Below are 26,935 nucleotides of genomic sequence, written 5' to 3'. Positions count from 1 at the left end.
CACACACACACACACACTCACTTCTGCTAACGCAGGCCTGCGTGTGTCAGCATGTTCAGAACCGAAAGAGGAATTCTCAACATTGATAATGTGACTTGACCCAAAATTCTGATTCGTGTGTGTGTTCGTGTGTGTGTTCATGTGTGTGTTCGTATGTGTATTCGTGTGTGTGTTCATGTGTGTGTGTTCATATGTGTGTGTTCTTGTTGTGTTCGGATCTCAGTGCTTTAATGGCTTCAGGTTAGAATGAGAAACTGATGGTTGACTTAGCAAACACTGGGAGTGTGTGTGTGTGTTGTGGGGAAATTCCCCGTGCTGATGCATCTGACACACACACACAATGACTCTCGCTCTCTCTCACACACACACACACACACACACACACACACACACAATGACTCTCTCTCTCTCTCACACACACACACACACTTGATACTGCATCTCACCTTAATAGGTAAAGCCTGATCGTCAGTGTTTACCTTCTTTACAGGAAGTGTGTGTTCAGAAGCCCATGTTTGCTGATTTCATGGAGCAGCTGCTGTCTGTCATAAACGCAAGTGTGTGTGTGTGTGTTTACTGATCACTGACTAGTGCTCCATTCACAGGCGCACAGGTTATCTCTTACAGATAATCATAAACTCATATCAGCGTATGACGACTTTGTGTGTGTGTGTGTGTGATCGTGGACATGGACATGCGTCAATCTGACAAAACTCCCATGATCCTCTGCTGCTGTTTCAACACGCCCGACGCAATAAACCCGCCGGGAAACTCACATGTGTCTCAGATTGCGCAAATGTTCTCCAAACAGCACTGTTGGGGTTTTCATTGTGTGTGTGTGTGTGTGTGTGTGTGTGTGTGTGTGCGTGTGTGTGTGTGTGAGCAGAGGAAGTTCACATCAGGAGCTCAAGGCCGTCCTGTGTTTGTGTGAATATTACATGAACTAACAACATTCCTGTCTTACAAACACAGACACTGTAAATCGTGCGGGTGTGTGTGTGTGTGTGTGTGTGTGTGTGTGTGTGTGTGTGTGTGTGTGTGTGTGTGTGTGTGTGTGTGTGTGTGTGTGTGACTCCGCCTCCAGCCCAACACTGACTGTAAGTGATGCTCCAGTATTTCCCAAGAATCAGCCTGTCAATCATTTGCTCTGTTTGTGTCTCATGCTCGTTCAGCCGGTCTGATCAGATGTGCTGATAGTGTGTGTGTGTGTTTGTTTAGCGTAGGTGGATTCAGATACCTGTGAGAGGATCGGCCTGTCTACACACACTTCCCTGCTCTGTCAGCCGGACTCAGATATTATATTAGAACTCAAACAGCATGAGCTCGCGACGCCAGGACCACGGGTTCGATCCAATGCAATCCACGGGAATCAAACCCATATTTTAAAAAACAGTGCTGTCAAATTGATTAATCGCATCTAACATAGGTTTGTAAACATATAATATGTGTGTATGTGTGTGTATTATTTATACACTTTATAAAGATAAAAGGGAGATATTTGCTTTTTAAAGAAATCGCCTTTAGGACTACGGTAAACGTCTAGTAGGAACTACACAAGCTTCCTCACGGGTTAGTGACATCACCAACCCTAAAATTTACATAAACCCCGCCCCCGGAACACGATTTATAGATAAATAAAAATAATAATTATTAATTAATTAATTCATAAAATAATAATAATAAAAAGGGTCGGCTCCCAGTGCTCTATGGGCGAGCCGCTGCTACTCTCTCATAAGGTTGTATGAAGAGGGCAGCTGTGCATCGAGAGCATCAGTTGAGTGTTGGCTCAGTGTGTGTGTGTGTGTGTGTGTGTGTGTGTGTGTCTAATGTCTGAGAGCTGCGGGTTAAACATAGCCTGGCAGGCCAAACCCACATCAAGATGTTAGGCCGTCTGGCAACTCACCATTGGGATGGCTCAATCCGAGGGCCGGGATAAACGGTTGACTTTTAAATTCCCTCTGCACGCAATAGGATAGCGCTACAACCAACCAGAGCAACGAAGAAGGTCAGAGCGGCAAAGATCCGGTCCGGCAAAACGCCGAACATTTCTTCCTTTTTTTTAAATGTTCAATGCCGATTCGAAAGACCGCTGATCGCCAGCAGCAGCCATTCTTTGTTTTCAAGTAGCAGGGAACTGTCGCAACTCTGTTGTTATTATGTTAAGCCCGCCCACCGACTCAATACACGATGTGATTGGCCTGAGCAGAGTTTGGTTTTTCCAGCTCGCAAGCCACCTGAGAGTTGCTAGACTACCCTGGCTGCAAATAAGGAGAGCAATAGAAGCAGTCAAATCAACAATAGGGCAACAATAAGCTGTGACTAGTCCCAGTTATTCCAGCACAGTACATGTGCTTTTATTAATTATTATTTTAAAACGATAGAATAGTAAGTGTTAGTATTAATGGGTTGAGTATTGGTAGGTAATTCCTTCAGCTGGGAAAAGTCCAGCTGAAGGTCCATGAAAGTGATTCACCATGTTTCTGAATGACAGATCTAGTGATGACATGTAGATGGAGAAGAGAAGCGATCCCAACACTGAGCCCTGAGGTACTCCAGTAGCTAGATGTTAGCAGTGATGGGATAAACCATGTTTCTGAATGACAGATCTAGTGATGACATGTAGATGGAGAAGAGAAGCGATCCCAACACTGAGCCCTGAGGTACTCCAGTAGCTAGATGTTAGCAGTGATGGGATAAACCATGTTTCTGAATGACAGATCTAGTGATGACATGTAGATGGAGAAGAGAAGCGATCCCAACACTGAGCCCTGAGGTACTCCAGTAGCTAGATGTTAGCAGTGATGGGATAAACCATGTTTCTGAATGACAGATCTAGTGATGACATGTAGATGTAGAAGAGAAGCGGTCCCAGCACTGAGCCCTGAGGCACTCCAGTAGCTAGATGATAACAGTGATGGGATAAACCATGTTTCTGAATGACAGATCTAGTGATGACATGTAGATGTAGAAGAGAAGCGGTCCCAGCACTGAGCCCTGAGGTACTCCAGTAGCTAGATGTTAGCAGTGATGGGATAAACCATGTTTCTGAATGACAGACACTAGTGATGACATGTAGATGTAGAAGAGAAGCGATCCCAACACTGAGCCCTGAGGCACTCCAGTAGCTAGATGTTAGCAGTGATGGGATAAACCATGTTTCTGAATGACAGATCTAGTGATGACAAGTAGATGTAGAAGAGAAGCGGTCCCAGCACTGAGCCCTGAGGCACTCCAGTAGCTAGATGATAACAGTGATGGGATAAACCATGTTTCTGAATGACAGATCCTAGTGATGACATGTAGATGGAGAAGAGAAGCGGTCCCAGCACTGAGCCCTGAGGCACTCCAGTAGCTAGATGATAGCAGTGATGGGATAAACCATGTTTCTGAATGACAGATCTAGTGATGACAAGTAGATGTAGAAGAGAAGCGGTCCCAGCACTGAGCCCTGAGGCACTCCAGTAGCTAGATGATAGCAGTGATGGGATAAACCATGTTTCTGAATGACAGATCCCAGTGATGACATCTAGATGTAGAAGAGAAGCGGTCCCAGCACTGAGCCCTGAGGCACTCCAGTAGCTAGATGATAGCAGTGATGGGATAAACCATGTTTCTGAATGACAGATCCCAGTGATGACATCTAGATGTAGAAGAGAAGCGGTCCCAGCACTGAGCCCTGAGGCACTCCAGTAGCTAGATGATAGCAGTGATGGGATAAACCATGTTTCTGAATGACAGATCCCAGTGATGACATCTAGATGTAGAAGAGAAGCGGCCCCAGCACTGAGCCCTGAGGCACTCCAGTAGCTAGATGATGGGTCTTAGACACCTCACCTCTCCACGACACCCTACTCTCCAGGTCCCTACTGAGAGGGAAGACCTGACAAAAACCTTCTGTGAGTCACTGTAATGCAGGGGTCCAGTGTACACTAGGGGCCTCAAGATGACTTTTGACTATTTAAACTATTGAAAATAATACAAAACCAGATTTAAAATAAGCTAAAAGAGCTTGTATATTATTGTATAGCCAAGATTCAACCCCTCAACAGCAAAACATCAAGGAAGCTTGTTTGAGCAATGTAAGAGAAAAAACAACGTAAGAGAATTCAACGTAAGAGAATTTATTACATTTTTTTAACAAAAAATTGGTTCTCATTAAAACTTTCTGAAATTTACAGAAACTATATACTGTAAGTCTACAGACTAAAATCATTTTTGTTTGTTTGGCAGATGTACCAGAGGAAACATATTAATGATAATATACATTCACATTTAGTCATTTAGCACAGACGCTTTTATCCAAAGCGACTTACAACTGAGGAATATACAGTATGTACTTGTGAAATGTTGTTGAGGCTTGTGTTGAGTTCAGAGAGAAAACACTACACACGTCACATCATTTAACGAGAATTTATTGGTTTACTTTCACAGAGATATTAAACTGTTCAGTGTGTTGATGACAAAGACGCACGTCTGGACAGACTCTCATGAGTCAAATGCCTCTGAAACACACACACACGCACACACACACACAGAACATGTCTCCACCAGTGTAAGTCACTCGGTTCAGAAGACGTTCAGCACAAACATCATGTGTGACTAATAAAGGTTTGATAATAAAGACTGAGTGATTCAGAGATCCTGCAGTCGCTCCCTAGAAACACTTTAACTGACCAATAAATCTCTCGCTCGTAGATCATCTGTAAATACCTATAAACCAGTCTGAACCCAGTTCAGAGCAACTGTATTTTAGAAAAACAATCAAATACACACATATAAACACATTTACAGATGATGTGATCTGTATAAATTATGAGAATAATAATAGTCCAGGGAACATTCTCTCAGAGATGTGAACAAAAGTTCTTCCAGTTCCGACAATAGAACGTTGGTTTAGAGTGATCATGTCTTTAAATGGAATGTTCCCGTAGTGCTCACATAGCAACAACAAAAAAAGATTTTAAAACATTTAAAAAAATAGACATTTTGAATGTTGACAGAATATTCAGAAATAACGTTTTCATAACTTAGGAATGTTAGCGAAACGTTCTTACAGTTTTTCAACTGCTTACACACACATCCCAGAACCCCAGAATCTCTTGCTAAATGAAGCGCTGCATTCAAAAGATCACACACATCTCAGAAGCACACATTTGTCTTACGTTGCAAACACCTTTGCCATAATATTATATTTATGGATATATCATATACACACAGTTAGGCCGAACTCCCCTTACTCTGCATTTTGTGCATCCATTGTTCAAAACCGATAACTCGACCTTTGGCCTTTTATAGGCCTATTCTAAAGCCATGACGGGCTGGTGTTCAGTAAAGCAGCGTTTGCACACGTGAGGAGTGTGTGTGTGTGTGGGTGTCTGAGGAGTGTGTGTGTGTGTGTGTGTGTGTGTGTCTGAGGAGTGTGTGTGTGTGTGTGTGTGTCTGAGGAGTGTGTGTGTGTGTGTGTCTGAGGAGTGTGTGAGGAGTGTGTGTCTGAGCAGTGTGTGAGGAGTGTGTGTGTGAGGAGTGTGTGAGGAGTGAGTGTGTGTGTGTGTCTGAGGAGTGTGTGTCTGTGTGTGTCTGAGGAGTGTGTGTCTGAGGAGTGTGTGAGGTGTGTGTGTGTGAGGAGCGTGTGGAGTGTGTGTGAGGAGTGTGAGTGTGTGTGTGTGAGGAGCGTGTGGAGTGTGTGTGAGGAGTGTTTGTGTGTGTGAGGAGTGTGACTGTGTGTGTGTGTGTGTGTGTGAGGAGTGTGTGTCTGAGGAGTGTGTGAGGTGTGTGTGTGTGAGGAGCGTGTGGAGTGTGTGTGAGGAGTGTGAGTGTGTGTGTGAGGAGCATGTGGAGTGTGTGTGAGGAGTGTTTGTGTGTGTGAGGAGTGTGACTGTGTGTGTGTGTGTGTGTGTGAGAGGCTCTGATGAATTACTGTGGTGTTTTGAGAGGTTGTGTTTGTAGTGAAATGAAGAGACTTCCTGTTAGATTTGTGTGTGTTTCATAGAGAAGTGTGTTGCAAAAAGTGTTTTATGAAAGTGCAAGGCCGAGAACTAGTGTGTTTCTGAATGACAGATCCCAGTGATGTCATGTAGATGGAGAAGAGAAGCGGTCCCAGCACTGAGCCCTGAGGCACTCCAGTGGCTAGATGATTTCGGAGATTTGCTGATGTTTGACTGTGAGTATCGTGTGTGTGAGCGGTTGTACAGCATGTTTGCTCAGCCGGGTTACAGTAACGCAGGAGATAAGTGTGTGTGTGTGTGTTACAAGCAGTCGTTCTGAAGCTGAACGTGTCGTGAGAACGAGATCGCTGTACGAACACGAGTTACTGAGACTCTCAGCGTCTGTAAACATTCACACGTCTCTAACCTGAGCGACACGAAGCCTCAGTCCATGACCAGTCTCATAAATAAACATCAGATCATCTCATGTACAGCGCTCACGAAACACAGGCCAGCAGAAGCAGATCGACAGCGGATCAGATCAAAGCACAGGAAAGTTCAGAGTGATTGTTAATAAGCTCTCTCCGTGTGAACGGCCAGCGGATGTGAAGGTCCAGTTCTCGTGAGAGCGAGAGCGCTGTCGTCTCAGATTCAGAGTTCCTCTCCGCTAGTCCACATTACACAGGCCGGCCCTGAACACATGATCAGACGGAGCCGCAGAGAAACGAGACCTCCTCGAGGTCTGCCCGACACACACTCGCTCGGGCTCAGTCCTCGGTGTCCGGCTGGACTCCCAGCATGCTGTGCAGCTCCTCCAGCGTGTATCCCAGCAGGCTCTGCAGGTCGCAGACGAAGCGGTACACGTAGCGCTTCCCAGACGTCTTGTGGATGATGTTCTTGTCGTAGTAGTAGCGCAGGCCTCGACTCAGCTTCTCGTAGTTCATCTTCGGCTTGTTCTTCCTCTTCCCCCAGCGCCGCGCCACCTGACGACACACCAGTTCAATCATTACAATAGAACTACATGAGGACATTACAGTGTAAAAAACAGTACAGTACTACAGTGAGTAGAAAAAAAACGAGGTAATGTAATAAAAACTCAATATTTGCACATTTGACACACTAATGTTCACAGTATTAATTGGGTCTTTATACATGGAAACATACAGATGTGTTTTAAACGTTAGAGCGTCCGCGGCCTCTGAAGGATTGAGAACGCCAGCTCTATTATATTTCTGTATGTGCCGTTATAACATGAGTGTGTGTGTGTGTGTGTGTTGGACAGGTAGTGGCCCCATCCAGCTGTGAGTTTAACGTGTGTGTGTGTGTGTTGGACAGGTAGTGGCCCCATCCAGCTGTGAGTTTAACATGAGTGTGTGTGTGTGTGTGTGTGTGTGTGTGTCACCTCGTCAGGGTCGGTGAGTTTGAACTCCCAGCCGTCGCCGGTCCAGCTGATGATGTTCTGACAGCTCGTGTCCGTCAGAAGCTCCAGCAGGAACTGCCACAGCTGGATGGGGCCACTACCTGTCCAACACACACACACACACACACACACACACATGTTAAACTCACAGCTGGATGGGGCCACTACCTGTCCAACACACACACACACACACACACACACACACATGTTAAACTCACAGCTGGATGGGGCCACTACCTGTCCAACACACACACACACACACACATGTTAAACTCACAGCTGGATGGGGCCACTACCTGTCCAACACACACACACACACACACACATGTTAAACTCACAGCTGGATGGGGCCACTACCTGTCCAACACACACACACACACACACACACACACATGTTAAACTCACAGCTGGATGGGGCCACTACCTGTCCAACACACACACACACACACATGTTAAACTCACAGCTGGATGGGGCCACTACCTGTCCAACACACACACACACACACACACACACACACACACACACATGTTAAACTCACAGCTGGATGGGGCCACTACCTGTCCAACACACACACACACACACACATGTTAAACTCACAGCTGGATGGGGCCACTACCTGTCCAACACACACACACATGTTAAACTCACAGCTGGATGGGGCCACTACCTGTCCAACACACACACACACACACACACACATGTTAAACTCACAGCTGGATGGGGCCACTACCTGTCCAACACACACACACACACACACACACGTTAAACTCACAGCTGGATGGGGCCACTACCTGTCCAACACACACACACACGTTAAACTCACAGCTGGATGGGGCCACTACCTGTCCAACACACACACACACACACACACACATGTTAAACTCACAGCTGGATGGGGCCACTACCTGTCCAACACACACACGTTAAACTCACAGCTGGATGGGGCCACTACCTGTCCAACACACACACGTTAAACTCACAGCTGGATGGGGCCACTACCTGTCCAACACACACACACACACACATGTTAAACTCACAGCTGGATGGGGCCACTACCTGTCCAACACACACACACACACACATGTTAAACTCACAGCTGGATGGGGCCACTACCTGTCCAACACACACACACACACACACACACGTTAAACTCACAGCTGGATGGGGCCACTACCTGTCCAACACACACACACACACACACACACACACACACATGTTAAACTCACAGCTGGATGGGGCCACTACCTGTCCAACACACACACACACGTTAAACTCACAGCTGGATGGGGCCACTACCTGTCCAACACACACACACACACATGTTAAACTCACAGCTAGATGGGGCCACTACCTGTCCAACACACACACACACACACACATGTTAAACTCACAGTTGGATGGGGCCACTACCTGTCCAACACACACACACACACACACATGTTAAACTCACAGTTGGATGGGGCCACTACCTGTCCAACACACACACACACACACACATGTTAAACTCACAGCTGGATGGGGCCACTACCTGTCCAACACACACACACACACACACACATGTTAAACTCACAGCTGGATGGGGCCACTACCTGTCCAACACACACACACACATGTTAAACTCACAGCTGGATGGGGCCACTACCTGTCCAACACACACACACACACACGCATGTTAAACTCACAGCTGGATGGGGCCACTACCTGTCCAACACACACACACACACACGCATGTTAAACTCACAGCTGGATGGGGCCACTACCTGTCCAACACACACACACACACACACACGTTAAACTCACAGCTGGATGGGGCCACTACCTGTCCAACACACACACACACACATGTTAAACTCACAGCTGGATGGGGCCACTACCTGTCCAACACACACACACACACACACACACACACGTTAAACTCAGAGCTGGATGGGGCCACTACCTGTCCAACACACACACACACGCATGTTAAACTCACAGCTGGATGGGGCCACTACCTGTCCAACACACACACACACACACACACACACGTTAAACTCAGAGCTGGATGGGGCCACTACCTGTCCAACACACACACACACGCATGTTAAACTCACAGCTGGATGGGGCCACTACCTGTCCAACACACACACACGTAATTTGAGTGTGACTCAGCGTGAGTGTGTGTCAGCGTGAGTGTGAGTCAGCTGAGTGTGTGTGAGTTGTGTATCAGTGTAACGCACCGGTGAAGCCCGCCAGCACTGCGGCGGCGATCACAGGCTTGCCCTGTTCCCGCGGCTCGTTCCTCTCCTGAACGTAGTCTTTGAAGGACAGTCCCGGTGTGGCCAGGCCCAGGGCGGACCCGAACTCCTCCTCGAAGCTGTCGTAGGACGGGACGCGCTGGGCGTCCGCGAGCGACGAGTGGCTTCCCCAGGAGCGCAGAACACACTCCTCAGCGCTCTCCACACTCTCCACCGACGTCTGATCCCGGGACGAGACTGCGCACACACACAGCGTTCGGTTACTACACACACTCTAGTGCATCAGCTCACCGCGACCGGTGTGGGACAGTAATGCGTTACAATATTGCGTTACTCCCTAAAGAAACTATCTAATTATGTTACTTAGTTACTTTTCATGTAAAGTAATGCGTTACTTTACTCGTTACATCAACAAAGTAATCTGATTACATAATGTGTTACGTGTAATGTGTGTTACGTGTAATATGTGTTACGTGTAATATGTGTTACGTGTAATGTGTTACTTTACTCGTTACTTCCAAAAAGTAATCTGATTCCGTAATAAGTAGTAAGGCGGTACCCCAGCACTGGCGTTACTGGCGGTGTGTGTGATCTCTGATATCTGACCTGCTGTATCGAGACGCTGAGCAGCTTTAGCGGCGGAGAACTCGCGACTCCTGTAGCTGATGCTGACGGTGCTGAGCTGAGGTTTGGGATACATGGAGAGCTCCTGACCCGATGCCAACAGGGCCGAATCATTAGACGTCTCGAAGAGCTCTCGGAGGAGACTCATGCGATTATCAGGAACCTTCAGAGAACATTCCTCCAGACTGAGACCTTCAGACACACACACACATCACACTGGAGTCAGTTATAAGAGCGCTGTTGATGATCCGAAACAATCCCCTCAGGGCTAGTTCTGAACGCCTGACTCTCTTCAGACAAGACACCACAGGTGAGTAAGGGAAAGACTTTAACTGATGTCATCATTCTTTCCACAGTTGATAACCAAACAAACAGAATGTTTATAAAACTAAAGTTTGGGGTGTGTAAAGCTGCTGAAGTGGAGATTTCTGACTCAAACTATGTATTGAAATTAAAATCTACAGATGCAAAGAGATAAATTGCAATATAATAAACACTTAAATTAACATTTTGCATGTTTTCTTTCCACTAGGCTGAATAGAAGGAAATGTTATGCAAGCAAAATAGACCAAATGCATGAAAAAACAATGCCTGTAGTGTCTCGCCTTGAATTGTTCAAATGCACAGAAGATTGACAGAAATCAGTGCATGTAAACGTACTGACAGTGAACACAACACTTACTGCTGGAGCTGCTGCTCGTCCATCCACACTCAGAGACGTTCACCTCGTCGCCCTCCTGACAGGCTGAGGAAGAAAACACCCAATCAGACATCAGCTCGTGCATTACACCAAAGCAGAGATGCACCCATATCAACATTCTGGCCGATACAGATAACGATAATTCTTTATATTCAAAAGCAGATAACTGATAATTCTTTATATTTGAAAGCCAATAACCGATAATTCTTTATATTCAAAAGCAGATAACCGATAATTCTTTATATTTGTAAGCCAATAACCGATAATTCTTTATATTTGAAAGCGGATAACCGATAATTCTTTATATTTGAAAGCCAATAACCAATAATTCTTTATATTTGAAAGCAGATAACCGATAATTCTTTATATTCAAAAGCAGATAACCGATAATTCTTTATATTTGTAAGCCAATAACCGATAATTCTTTATATTTGAAAGCGGATAACCGATAATTCTTTATATTTGAAAGCCAATAACCGATAATTCTTTATATTCAAAAGCAGATAACTGATAATTCTTTATATTTGAAAGCCAATAACCGATAATTCTTTATATTCAAAAGCAGATAACGGATAATTCTTTATATTTGAAAGCCGATAACCGATAATTCTTTATATTCAAAAGCAGATAACCGATAATTCTTTATATTTGAAAGCCAATAACCAATAATTCTTTATATTTGAAAGCAGATAACCGATAATTCTTTATATTTGGAAGCAGATAACCGATAATTCTCTATATTTGAAAGCAGATAACCGATAATTCTTTATATTTGAAAGCCGATAACCGATAATTCTTTATATTTGGAAGCAGATAACCGATAATTCTTTATATTTGAAAGCAGATAACCGATAATTCTTTATATTTGAAAGCCGATAACCGATAATTCTTTATATTTGAAAGCCGATAACCGATAATTCTTTATATAGTCCTCCATTCGAACGATGTATCCTGCATCCCTACAGCACTAAAGACAGAAGGCTCTCACCTCTCATCATCTGCTCCAGATGTTCCCACAGAATATCGCCCACGAAATCCGGAGCTAGATCCAGGAACCCGTCCTTGCCCAGGTCGCACAGCTCCCGCCCGCTCATGTCAAACTTCGAGAAGTTGATGTTGGTGAGACTGAACTCTCCGGACGCCCAGTACAGCCACTGGGACACGTGCTGCTGGCTCCACTTGCGCGGGTCTACGGGACAGAGGTCGTTACACACATGCGGTCAGTAGCGGCGCAGCGGATCACAAATCTCACGGATCGGATCATTTACGGTTTTCGAGACACGGATCGGATCACCAAAAAAAAAAAAAAGTTCTTCGATACCACATCAAAAACGACTAGCCTAACTGATAAAGTTCACACATTATTAAAAACAAATGTACAGATTACAAGCAGAGATGAAGACTAAATAACAGGCTAACGGTAGTGTTCAGGCACAGAGATTAATAATCAAGACTAAATGTAACGCTATTTGCTCACTGTAGAAATTAAATATAGATTGAATCTAATATCTAATATTCTATATGAATATTATATCCGGCTACTCCCGGAGCCGCGCGCTGGCGGATACGCTCCGGCCGCTAGTGTCCGGTGTTCAGGAGACTCACCGCTGGAGATGCCGCAGATGCGCTGGACCTTCGAGAAGCCGTTGAAACTGTCCTTCAGCGCCTGACTGACCACGGCTTTACTGCAGGGCGTCAGCAGCGGCACCGAACACACACCAGCATCTGAAACACACACACACACACACACATGAGAGACCGATGGAGATCTGTGTGAACTTACAGGGACGTGTTGGCCAGTAATGAGCAGGGTTGGGCATCGAAAATTACTTGTCATAAAATTTAAATTTCGATTCCTCTGTGAGTGTTTCAATATGAGTTTAAACCATTCGAGCGCGAGACTCTGTGTATCGGTGTAGTGGATCTGTGCAGCTCTTAAAGTGACAGCACTAATATTTATCTCTATAATAACACTAATCTAAACTACAGAAGACAGAAAATTCTTTTGATTACAGTTTCTGCTCCTGAAAATCTTAAAACACTGTTTATTTCAATCGTGTCTTTGTTCAGTTGTGTCTATTAGTTGCGATTGCTAAGTAAGAAGCAGAATGGGAATGGTGAAGCAGAATGGGAATGGTGAAGCAGAATGGGAATGGTTAAGCAGAATGGTAATGGTTAAGCAGAATGGGAATGGTGAAGCAGAATGGGAATGGTGAAGCAGAATGGGAATGGTGAAGCAGAATGGGAATGGTTAAGCAGAACGGGAATGGTGAAGCAGAATGGGAATGGTGAAGCAGAATGGGAATGGTGAAGCAGAATGGGAATGGTTAAGCAGAACGGGAATGGTGAAGCAGAACGGGAATGGTGAAGCAGAATGGGAATGGGAATGGTGAAGCAGAATGGGAATGGGAATGGTTAAGCAGAATGGGAACGGGAATGGTTACGCAGAATGGGAATGGTTAAGCAGAATGGGAATGGGAATGGTTACGCAGAATGGGAATGGGAATGGTTACGCAGAATGGGAACGGGAATGGTTAAGCAGAATGGGAACGGGAATGGTGAAGCAGAATGGGAACGGGAATGGTGAAGCAGAATGGGAACGGGAATGGTGAAGCAGAATGGGAATGGGAATGGTGAAGCAGAATGGGAATGGTTAAGCAGAATGGGAACGGGAATGGTGAAGCAGAATGGGAATGGTGAAGCAGAACGGGAATGGTGAAGCAGAATGGGAATGGTGAAGCAGAATGGGAATGGTGAAGCAGAATGGGAATGGTGAAGCAGAATGGGAATGGTGAAGCAGAATGGGAACGGGAATGGTGAAGCAGAATGGGAATGGTGAAGCAGAATGGGAATGGTTAAGCAGAATGGTAATGGTTAAGCAGAATGGGAATGGTGAAGCAGAATGGGAATGGTGAAGCAGAATGGGAATGGTGAAGCAGAATGGGAATGGTTAAGCAGAACGGGAATGGTGAAGCAGAATGGGAATGGTGAAGCAGAATGGGAATGGTGAAGCAGAATGGGAATGGTTAAGCAGAACGGGAATGGTGAAGCAGAACGGGAATGGTGAAGCAGAATGGGAATGGGAATGGTGAAGCAGAATGGGAATGGGAATGGTTAAGCAGAATGGGAACGGGAATGGTTACGCAGAATGGGAATGGTTAAGCAGAATGGGAATGGGAATGGTTACGCAGAATGGGAATGGGAATGGTTACGCAGAATGGGAACGGGAATGGTTAAGCAGAATGGGAACGGGAATGGTGAAGCAGAATGGGAACGGGAATGGTGAAGCAGAATGGGAACGGGAATGGTGAAGCAGAATGGGAATGGGAATGGTGAAGCAGAATGGGAATGGTTAAGCAGAATGGGAACGGGAATGGTGAAGCAGAATGGGAATGGTGAAGCAGAACGGGAATGGTGAAGCAGAATGGGAATGGTGAAGCAGAATGGGAATGGTGAAGCAGAATGGGAATGGTGAAGCAGAATGGGAATGGTGAAGCAGAATGGGAACGGGAATGGTGAAGCAGAATGGGAATGGTGAAGCAGAATGGGAAGGGTTAAGCAGAATGGGAATGGTTAAGCAGAATGGGAATGGTGAAGCAGAATGGGAATGGTGAAGCAGAATGGGAATGGTTAAGCAGAATGGGAATGGTTAAGCAGGATGGGAACGGGAATGGTTACGCAGAATGGGAACGGGAATGGTTAAGCAGAATGGGAATGGTAAAGCAGAATGGGAATGGTGAAGCAGAATGGGAATGGTGAAGCAGAATGGGAATGGTGAAGCAGAATGGGAATGGTTAAGCAGAATGGGAACGGGAATGGTTAAGCAGAATGGGAATGGTTAAGCAGAATGGGAACGGGAATGGTTAAGCAGAATGGGAATGGTAAAGCAGAATGGGAACGGGAATGGTTAAGCAGAATGGGAATGGTAAAGCAGAATGGGAATGGTGAAGCAGAATGGGAATGGTGAAGCAGAATGGGAATGGTGAAGCAGAATGGGAACGGGAATGGTGAAGCAGAATGGGAATGGTTAAGCAGAATGGGAATGGTAAAGCAGAATGGGAATGGTAAAGCAGAATGGGAACGGGAATGGTTACGCAGAATGGGAACGGGAATGGTTAAGCAGAATGGGAACGGGAATGGTGAAGCAGAATGGGAACGGGAATGGTGAAGCAGAATGGGAATGGTGAAGCAGAATGGGAATGGGAATGGTGAAGCAGAATGGGAATGGTTAAGCAGAATGGGAACGGGAATGGTGAAGCAGAATGGGAATGGTTAAGCAGAATGGGAACGGGAATGGTGAAGCAGAATGGGAATGGTGAAGCAGAATGGGAATGGTGAAGCAGAATGGGAATGGTGAAGCAGAATGGGAATGGTGAAGCAGAACGGGAATGGTGAAGCAGAACGGGAATGGTGATGCAGAACGGGAATGGTGAAGCAGAATGGGAATGGTTAAGCAGAATGGGAATGGTGAAGCAGAATGGGAATGGTGAAGCAGAATGGGAATGGTGAAGCAGAATGGGAATGGTTAAGCAGAATGGGAATGGTGAAGCAGAATGGGAACGGGAATGGTGAAGCAGAATGGGAATGGTGAAGCAGAATGGGAATGGTGAAGCAGAATGGGAAGGGTTAAGCAGAATGGGAATGGTTAAGCAGAATGGGAATGGTGAAGCAGAATGGGAACGGGAATGGTGAAGCAGAATGGGAATGGTTAAGCAGAATGGGAATGGTTAAGCAGGATGGGAACGGGAATGGTTACGCAGAATGGGAACGGGAATGGTTAAGCAGAATGGGAATGGTAAAGCAGAATGGGAATGGTGAAGCAGAATGGGAATGGTGAAGCAGAATGGGAATGGTGAAGCAGAATGGGAATGGTTAAGCAGAATGGGAATGGTTAAGCAGAATGGGAACGGGAATGGTTAAGCAGAATGGGAATGGTTAAGCAGAATGGGAACGGGAATGGTTAAGCAGAATGGGAATGGTAAAGCAGAATGGGAATGGTGAAGCAGAATGGGAATGGTGAAGCAGAATGGGAATGGTGAAGCAGAATGGGAACGGGAATGGTGAAGCAGAATGGGAATGGTTAAGCAGAATGGGAATGGTTAAGCAGAATGGGAATGGTAAAGCAGAATGGGAATGGTAAAGCAGAATGGGAATGGTAAAGCAGAATGGGAACGGGAATGGTTACGCAGAATGGGAACGGGAATGGTTAAGCAGAATGGGAACGGGAATGGTGAAGCAGAATGGGAACGGGAATGGTGAAGCAGAATGGGAACGGGAATGGTGAAGCAGAATGGGAATGGGAATGGTGAAGCAGAATGGGAATGGTTAAGCAGAATGGGAACGGGAATGGTGAAGCAGAATGGGAATGGTTAAGCAGAATGGGAACGGGAATGGTGAAGCAGAATGGGAACGGGAATGGTGAAGCAGAATGGGAATGGTGAAGCAGAATGGGAATGGTTAAGCAGAATGGGAACGGGAATGGTGAAGCAGAATGGGAATGGTTAAGCAGAATGGGAACGGGAATGGTGAAGCAGAATGGGAACGGGAATGGTGAAGCAGAATGGGAATGGTGAAGCAGAATGGGAATGGTGAAGCAGAATGGGAATGGTTAAGCAGAATGGGAATGGTTAAGCAGAATGGGAACGGGAATGGTGAAGCAGAATGGGAACGGGAATGGTGAAGCAGAATGGGAATGGTGAAGCAGAATGGGAACGGGAATGGTGAAGCAGAATGGGAATGGTGAAGCAGAATGGGAATGGTGAAGCAGAATGGGAACGGGAATGGTTACGCAGAATGGGAACGGGAATGGTTAAGCAGAATGGGAATGGTTAAGCAGAATGGGAACGGGAATGGTGAAGCAGAATGGGAATGGTGAAGCAGAATGGGAATGGTTAAGCAGAATGGGAACGGGAATGGTTACGCAGAATGGGAATGGTTAAGCAGAATGGGAATGGGAATGGTGAAGCAGAATGGGAATGGTGAAGCAGAATGGGAATGGTTAAGCAGAATGGGAACGGGAATGGTTACGCAGAATGGGAATGGTTAAGCAGAATGGGAACGGGAATGGTTACGCAGAATGGGAACGGGAATGGTTAAGCAGAATGGGAATGGTGAAGCAGAATGGGAACGGGAATGGTGAAGCAGAATGGGAATGGTTAAGCAGAATGGGAATGGGAATGGTGAAGCAGAATTGGAATGGTGAAGCAGAATGGGAATAGGAATGGGAATGGTTACACAGAATGGTTAAGCAGAATGGGAATGGTGAAGCAGAATGGGAATAGGAATGGGAATGGTTACACAGAATGGTTAAGCAGAATGGGAATGGTGAAGCAGAATGGGAATGGTTAAGCAGAATGGGAATGGGAATAGGAATGGTTACGCAGAATGGGAATGGGAATGGTTACGCAGAATGGGAATAGGAAATGGGAATGGTTACACAGAATGGGAATGGTTACGCAGAATGGGAATGGTTGCACAGAATGGGAATGGGAATGGGAATGGTCAGCGGTGCTGGTTTACCCTGAGAGCCGCAGTCCAGGCCGGACGGCACCTGCTGCTCCTCCTCCAGCGGACAGAAGCTGGAGAACAGAGACATCGGGTCTTCAAACATCTCGAACGCCGCCTGACGCTGAGGAGAACACACACAAGCTTTACACAGGTAAGGTGTTGCGGTGTTCATTCTACATGAGGTATCGGCGCATCACTAGTGTTGTACATTAATGTGCCTCGTAATCTTGGTGAACGGTGAAGTACCAAAACACAATCTCACAGGAACCAACTTTAAAGTCCCCCAGTGGTGTAAATCCAGCTGTTACTGTAGTGTATGTGTGTATGTGGTGTTATTAATCTGCTTTAACACACACCATGTGTAAGTTCATAAGTGGACAGCATTGCTGAGTATTTTCTGCTTAAAACTGCAGTGAACCAAAGACAGTCTCAAACACACGGTGTGAAATCGCTGGTGTTTCTGACGTCACACACTACCTTGACCAATCAGATCAACGTGGATCTCTGAGTGAGTGAGTGAGCGGAGGCGGGACTCATTTGCATATTCATAGAGCCGTGCATACTAAATGAGGCAAGGGTGTCGAGTTACATTCAAGATATTTAAGACATGAAGGAAAAAAAAACGTTAAAATGTGTTATTTTGGTGATCAAAGGTGAGTTTTCAGGGATAAATGATTGACTACAGCAGGACTTTACATTTGGAACACAACTTGGATTTTCTAGAGGCCAAACTATTTAGTAAAAAAAACAATAATATATAATGTTTAGTTCAGCAAGCTTGCTTAACAGTAGACAAACTTCTATAACTTTTATATACTTTCAGTTTTGAAGTGCTTTCACGTTCTGCAATAATCTGCTGAGTGTTCCACACACACACACACACACACACACACACACACACACACAAAACTCTTTATTGAGTTCAAACCGGCACGGGCAGGAAAAACCCAGAAGACACGCCCTAACACACATGACATCATCACTAGAGCCGTTCCACCAATGGGAGCGCACGACCATATATGGCCTTCCGGTTCCGAGCCAGCGTGAACTGCGTGGGCGAACCCGAGCTGACCTCCAATGACATTACAGCAGCTCTCCTCTCGACCAATCACAGCACACAGAACAAGCAGATGTGTGTCCGATAATAAACGAGCACATCTGGGTGTGTAACATCAAATACACAATACAGTACACAGACTGATCTCACCTTTAGTGTGTTTCTGAACCCAGGTAAAAGAGACTCCATGTTGCACATCGAGACCTGAGAAAGCAAGAACATATTTATAACAAATACAAATTATTATTATTATCATCATAATCATTATTTTCTTATTTCGTCTAAGTTAGAATCAACAACAGTAAATGCGTAAATTTTAACGTGTCTAATTAAACTGATCAGAAGTGAATCTGTGAAAGTTTCCCGAGTCACACGAGAATGATTCATGAGTCACTGATGAGCGAGCAGAATGTGATTCAGCTTCATATACATTATATAACACTACTGTACATGATTCAGTCATATCAGATTATTCATGTATATTTCACATCACAACTACATCATCAAAATACATCATGACTATAAACAAAACAGAACATGAATAGAATTAAAAGTAGAATGAACAGAAACAAACTGCGGTCTGTAATCGTGTTAATGGCTGATATTGAGGATACTGTATTGATCGGTTAATGCCGCTGACCTGTGGAGTTCCCGCAGGAGGAGGAGAAGTAAATCCGATGCGAATCTGCGGTGTTTTATTCCTCTGATCGATCGATTCTGATATCGATCGATGGCGCTGATATTCGCAGCTCGAGTTAGATGTGTGTGTGTGGATTAGTGAGCGCGTTTAGGTTGTGTTTCGTCTGTGCGCGCGAGCGAATCTTCAGCATTTAAGAGCGAGTTCAGCGCGCGCGCTCACGGATGATGATGACGAGGATAAAGGTGGGAGGGGCCACAGACACAACAGGGCCGCGCGCGCGCGCACAGGGGCCAGTGCACTCATACAGTATACTAACTTTCTGACTTGAGTTAAAATTATGTGAAATTATCTGTACACGTGCTTTATTATTTTATAAAAAATTAGGAAAACGAGTTGGGAAACAAATCTAGGCGCAATTTTAATGCAACTTCTACAGAGATATTTGTTTAATAACTAATTATTATTATTTATAAAGTATAAAAATTAAACAGATATTTAAGGAAATATAGTACTAGTACAGTACAATTGGCCTGTAAAATAAAAAACTCGAGTATTTAATAATAATGATAAAAATAATTGTACTATACAGAACAACAAGTCAAGTCACCTTCATTTAAATAGCGCTTTTAACAATGTAGATTGTTTCTGTTACGATTGGATCCATGGAGGCAAGCTGGTTGACAACCCAAATTTAATTTAAATTTAATTAAAGCTACACTGTGTAGGAATTACTCCCATCTAGCGGTGAAATTGTATATGACTACCAACTGAATATTACTTTCTAGCCCCTCCCATTCCGAGGGCGTTTTAACTCCTACGGTGGCCGTATTATTCCAAATCTACCGGCAGTCGTGAGTAATCTCCGCTCGCATTCGTCACGGCGCCGCTGAGTGTGAAAACGCAAAAGGCGAAGCTTGAATTTCCAGGAATGTTCCTCTTTGGCTAATGTATTAATGTATAAAATACATGAGCCTCACTTTTTGAGGGTGAGCAAAAAGTGTCCCTTTAAATGCAAATGAGCTGCTGCTCCCGGCACAGGGGGCGGAGCTTCAACAGCTTGCACTCATACACACACACACTGAATATTTCTAAAACCTTCAGCCTTTCAATGTTCAAACCGGAGTCAGAAAGATGGAGAGACTCCAGAAGAAGTGACAACATGTAGAAGCAACAGGACATTTCTGAACGGTTAGTTGATGAATTTATGAAGCTTATGTGTAGTTATCTTCTAGTCATTGATTAGCATATTCTGTCTTGACAATCAATAAAGCGTGTTTTGGGGGCGGGGTTTATGTAAATTCTAGGGTTGGTGATGTCACTAACCCGGGAGGAAGCTCGTGTAGTTCCAGCCGTTTGTTGTAGTTCTTAAAAGCGATTTCTGTAAAAGCAAATATCTCCCTTTGCTCTGAACTTTGAGCGTTGTAACTTTGCAGATGTTGTTTATGATCAAACACAACATTACACACTAACTACAGTTAGAAAACACAACATTACACACTAACTACAGTTAGAAAACACAACATTACACACTAACTACAGTTAGAAAACACACTACACACTAACTACAGTTATAAAACACAACATTACACACTCACTACAGTTAGAAAACACAACATTACACACTAACTACAGTTAGAAAACACAACATTACACACTCACTACAGTTAGAAAACACAACATTACACACTAACTACAGTTATAAAACACAACATTACACACTCACTACAGTTAGACAACACAACATTACACACTAACTACAGTTAGAAAACACAACATTACACACTAACTACAGTTATAAAACACAACATTACACACTCACTACAGTTAGACAACACAACATTACACACTAACTACAGTTAGAAAACACAACATTACACACTCACTACAGTTAGAAAACACAACATTACACACTCACTACAGTTAGACAACACAACATTACACACTAACTACAGTTAGAAAACACAACATTACACACTCACTACAGTTAGAAAACACAACATTACACACTAACTACAGTTAGAAAACACAACATTACACACTAACTACAGTTAGACAACACAACATTACACACTAACTACAGTTAGAAAACACAACATTACACACTAACTACAGTTAGACAACACAACATTACACACTAACTACAGTTAGATAACACAACATTACACACTAACTACAGTTAGACAACACAACATTACACACTAACTACAGTTAGACAACACAACATTACACACTAACTACAGTTAGAAAACACAACATTACACACTAACTACAGTTAGAAAACACAACATTACACACTAACTACAGTTAGAAAACACAACATTACACACTAACTACAGTTAGACAACACAACATTACACACTAACTACAGTTAGAAAACACAACATTACACACTAACTACAGTTAGAAAACACAACATTACACACTAACTACAGTTAGACAACACAACATTACACACTAACTACAGTTAGACAACACAACATTACACACTAACTACAGTTAGATAACACAACATTACACACTCACTACAGTTAGAAAACACAACATTACACACTAACTACAGTTAGAAAACACAACATTACACACTAACTACAGTTAGAAAACACAACATTACACACTAACTACAGTTAGACAACACAACATTACACACTAACTACAGTTAGAAAACACAACATTACACACTAACTACAGTTAGACAACACAACATTACACACTAACTACAGTTAGAAAACACAACATTACACACTAACTACAGTTAGACAACACAACATTACACACTAACTACAGTTAGACAACACAACATTACACACTAACTACAGTTAGATAACACAACATTACACACTAACTACAGTTAGACAACACAACATTACACACTAACTACAGTTAGACAACACAACATTACACACTAACTACAGTTAGAAAACACAACATTACACACTAACTACAGTTAGAAAACACAACATTACACACTAACTACAGTTAGAAAACACAACATTACACACTAACTACAGTTAGACAACACAACATTACACACTAACTACAGTTAGAAAACACAACATTACACACTAACTACAGTTAGAAAACACAACATTACACACTAACTACAGTTAGACAACACAACATTACACACTAACTACAGTTAGACAACACAACATTACACACTAACTACAGTTAGATAACACAACATTACACACTCACTACAGTTAGAAAACACAACATTACACACTAACTACAGTTAGAAAACACAACATTACACACTAACTACAGTTAGAAAACACAACATTACACACTAACTACAGTTAGACAACACAACATTACACACTAACTACAGTTAGAAAACACAACATTACACACTAACTACAGTTAGACAACACAACATTACACACTCACTACAGTTAGAAAACACAACATTACACACTAACTACAGTTAGACAACACAACATTACACACTAACTACAGTTAGACAACACAACATTACACACTAACTACAGTTAGAAAACACAACATTACACACTAACTACAGTTAGACAACACAACATTACACACTAACTACAGTTAGACAACACAACATTACACACTAACTACAGTTAGAAAACACAACATTACACACTAACTACAGTTAGAAAACACAACATTACACACTAACTACAGTTAGAAAACACAACATTACACACTAACTACAGTTAGACAACACAACATTACACACTCACTACAGTTAGAAAACACAACATTACACACTAACTACAGTTAGAAAACACAACATTACACACTAACTACAGTTATAAAACACAACATTACACACTCACTACAGTTAGAAAACACAACATTACACACTAACTACAGTTAGAAAACACAACATTACACACTAACTACAGTTAGACAACACAACATTACACACTAACTACAGTTAGATAACACAACATTACACACTAACTACAGTTAGAAAACACAACATTACACACTAACTACAGTTAGACAACACAACATTACACACTAACTACAGTTAGACAACACAACATTACACACTCACTACAGTTAGAAAACACAACATTACACACTCACTACAGTTAGAAAACACAACATTACACACTAACTACAGTTAGAAAACACAACATTACACACTAACTACAGTTAGAAAACACAACATTACACACTAACTACAGTTAGACAACACAACATTACACACTAACTACAGTTAGACAACACAACATTACACACTAACTACAGTTAGAAAACACAACATTACACACTAACTACAGTTAGACAACACAACATTACACACTAACTACAGTTAGAAAACACAACATTACACACTAACTACAGTTAGACAACACAACATTACACACTAACTACAGTTAGACAACACAACATTACACACTAACTACAGTTAGACAACACAACATTACACACTAACTACAGTTAGACAACACAACATTACACACTAACTACAGTTAGAAAACACAACATTACACACTAACTACAGTTAGAAAACACAACATTACACACTAACTACAGTTAGACAACACAACATTACACACTAACTACAGTTAGAAAACACAACATTACACACTAACTACAGTTAGAAAACACAACATTACACACTAACTACAGTTAGACAACACAACATTACACACTAACTACAGTTAGACAACACAACATTACACACTAACTACAGTTAGACAACACAACATTACACACTAACTACAGTTAGACAACACAACATTACACACTAACTACAGTTAGACAACACAACATTACACACTAACTACAGTTAGACAACACAACATTACACACTAACTACAGTTAGAAAACACAACATTACACACTAACTACAGTTAGAAAACACAACATTACACACTAACTACAGTTAGAGAACACAACATTACACACTAACTACAGTTAGAAAACACAACATTACACACTAACTACAGTTAGACAACACAACATTACACACTAACTACAGTTAGACAACACAACATTACACACTAACTACAGTTAGAAAACACACAACATTACACACTAACTACAGTTAGAAAACACACAACATTACACACTAACTACAGTTAGAAAACACAACATTACACACTAACTACAGTTAGAAAACACAACATTACACACTAACTACAGTTAGACAACACAACATTACACACTCACTACAGTTAGAAAACACAACATTACACACTAACTACAGTTAGAAAACACAACATTACACACTAACTACAGTTAGAAAACACAACATTACACACTAACTACAGTTAGAAAACACAACATTACACACTAACTACAGCTAGAAAACACAACATTACACACTAACTACAGTTAGAAAACACAACATTACACACTAACTACAGCTAGAAAACACAACATTACACACTAACTACAGTTAGAAAACACAACATTACACACTCACTACAGTTAGAAAACACAACATTACACACTCACTACAGTTAGAAAACACAACATTACACACTAACTACAGTTAGAAAACACAACATTACACACTAACTACAGTTAGACAACACAACATTACACACTAACTACAGTTAGAAAACACAACATTACACACTAACTACAGTTAGAAAACACAACATTACACACTAACTACAGTTAGAAAAGTGAGATCATAATCAACCACCGCTTTAAAGCAGCAGACGACAAAACTGCAGAATAAACAGAATGATATTGTGTGCTGTAGTTATTGTTGTCGGTCTTGGTGCGAATGGCCCTTTAGTCGGCATTAGTGGAATTGCATTGGCATGGTTCAATATCTGACCGTTATCAGTTTGTAGCAGTAAATGAAGAGATGACTTATCAATCACAAGTTCAGTATGGCGTACCACAAGGCTCAGTACTAGGACCGCTGCTGTTCACTCTGTACATGCTACACACACACACACACACACACACACACACACACACACACACACACACACACACACACACATGCTACCATTAGGAGATATCATTAGGAAACATGGAATTAGCTTTCACTGTTATGCCGACGATACTCAACTGTATATTTCTTCAAAACCTGACGAAACCTACCAATTCACAAAATTAACGGAATGCATAGCGAATATAAAAACCTGGATGACTAGTAATTTCCTACTACTAAATTCAGAAAAAACAGAGATTCTAATTATTGGACAAAAAACTTCCACACGTAATAACCTAGAGTACTGTCTAACACTGTGTGTGTGTGTGTGTGTGTGTGTGTGTGTGTGTGTGTGTGTGTGTGTGTGTGTGTGTGTGTGTGTGTGTGTGTGTGTGTGTGCTCTTTGATACCAATCTTGCATTTGAAAGTCATGTGTCTAGTATCTGTAAAACCGCATTTTTCCATCTTAAAAATATATCTAAATTACGTCATATGCTCTCATTGACGAATGCGGAACAGTTAGTTGATGCGTTCATGAGCTCAAGGCTAGATTATTGTAATGCTCTACTGGGTGGTTGCCCTGCACGCTTAACAAACAAACTACAGCGAGTTCAAAACGCAGCCGCTCGAGTTCTTACCAGAACCAGGAAGTATGACCATATTAGCCCCGTTCTGTCAACACTGCATTGGCTGCCTATTAAACATCGTATACATTTTAAAATATTGCTGATCACTTACAAAGCACTAAATGGATTATCTCCGCAGTTCTTGAGCGAGCTCTTAACGCATTATAGTCCTTCACGTCTACTGCCATCTCACAACTCCGGCAGTTAATAATACCTAGAATATCAGAATCGACTGCAGGCGGTAGATCCTTTTCCTATTTAGCACCAAAACTCTGGAACAGTCTACCTTAGGGATGCACAATATTTTTTATTTATCGTTATGGCCGAAAAAAAAATGTTGCTGATATATTAAAGTCAATAAATATTTGGTTATTTCCTTCAGACTCTTCAGATGTTCAACATGATGATTTTTAATTGCTTAAAATATGATTGAATCACTTCAATAAAGGAAAATGCAGTTCAGTGCAACATGTGCAGCGCAAGTCTATCATATCGGCTTCATAACATTATCATGAGAACATCATAACTGTGTGTTTGAGACGTGGCTTTTAATGAGGAGACTTTTGTTTTTGTAATCTCAAAAAGTATATAAATATATGGATTTAGATTTATCGGCCAATATATCGGTTATCGGCTTTCACATGTTGATATCGCCAAAATGTTAATATCCGTGCATCCCTCTCTCTAGCATTGACCGGGAAGCAGACACACACTGTCAGTTTAAATCTAGACTAAAAACACATCTCTTTAATCTGGCATATACATAACACATTACACATTTCTATAATTGAAATCAGTTAAATGATTGTTAGGCCGCATAAACTAGTCCAGCCGGAACAGAACACCGGTGCACTCGCTTCATCATGAGAATGGCATCTACACTCACTCGACTTCGACCCAGACAGGTTTAGTGTGAGCTGTTGTTCGAGTCGGTCAGGTTTGAGTGTGTGTCAGATCATTCACGCTCTCAGCGGGCATCACACACTCCTCAGCCGTTTCCTCCCACACACACTCCATATTCAGTGTGATCGCAGCTGATCTGCTATTGTCTTCTCCATCATGACGGGCATCCATGAAGAGTCTCTCCTCGCATCGGTTATTAAGATGTCCTCACACTGCGAATGCTTCTCCTGAGAACAGAGCACTGAACGCTTCTCTGGGAAGCTTAATAATGTTGGGTTAAAAATAACCCAACGAGTAACCCAATGTGGGTTAAATGCATTGTGCTTTATGTTTATACTTTTTTTCATTGCATTTCCTTTCATTTTATCTGGATCTCATTTTTAATAATGTTAGTCTGTATTTTTATTTTTAACTAAATGCCCTT

The 26,935-nt window shown here is 42.7% G+C and overlaps 1 protein-coding gene across 1 annotated transcript; it reads right to left on the bottom strand.

Moving 5' to 3' along the window:
• Positions 1-4,396: 4,396 nt before the first annotated feature.
• ets2 (v-ets avian erythroblastosis virus E26 oncogene homolog 2) lies at positions 4,397-19,277 on the bottom strand. The gene is made up of 10 exons (XM_079599375.1): positions 19,111-19,277; positions 18,621-18,674; positions 17,426-17,534; positions 12,512-12,631; positions 11,895-12,095; positions 10,889-10,951; positions 10,189-10,398; positions 9,565-9,819; positions 7,327-7,445; positions 4,397-6,907 (listed from the first exon to the last, which is right to left on the bottom strand). The coding sequence occupies exons 2-10, from the start codon at positions 18,666-18,668 to the stop codon at positions 6,692-6,694; spliced, it is 1,341 nt and encodes a 446-aa protein (XP_079455501.1). The 5' UTR covers positions 18,669-18,674; positions 19,111-19,277; the 3' UTR covers positions 4,397-6,691.
• Between the last annotated feature and the right edge of the window lie 7,658 nt (positions 19,278-26,935).

Source organism: Phoxinus phoxinus, assembly GCF_949152265.1.
Source record: "Phoxinus phoxinus genome assembly, chromosome: 23".
Taxonomy (NCBI): Eukaryota; Metazoa; Chordata; class Actinopteri; order Cypriniformes; family Leuciscidae; genus Phoxinus; species Phoxinus phoxinus.
This window is presented reverse-complemented; position numbering and strand designations above follow the sequence as displayed.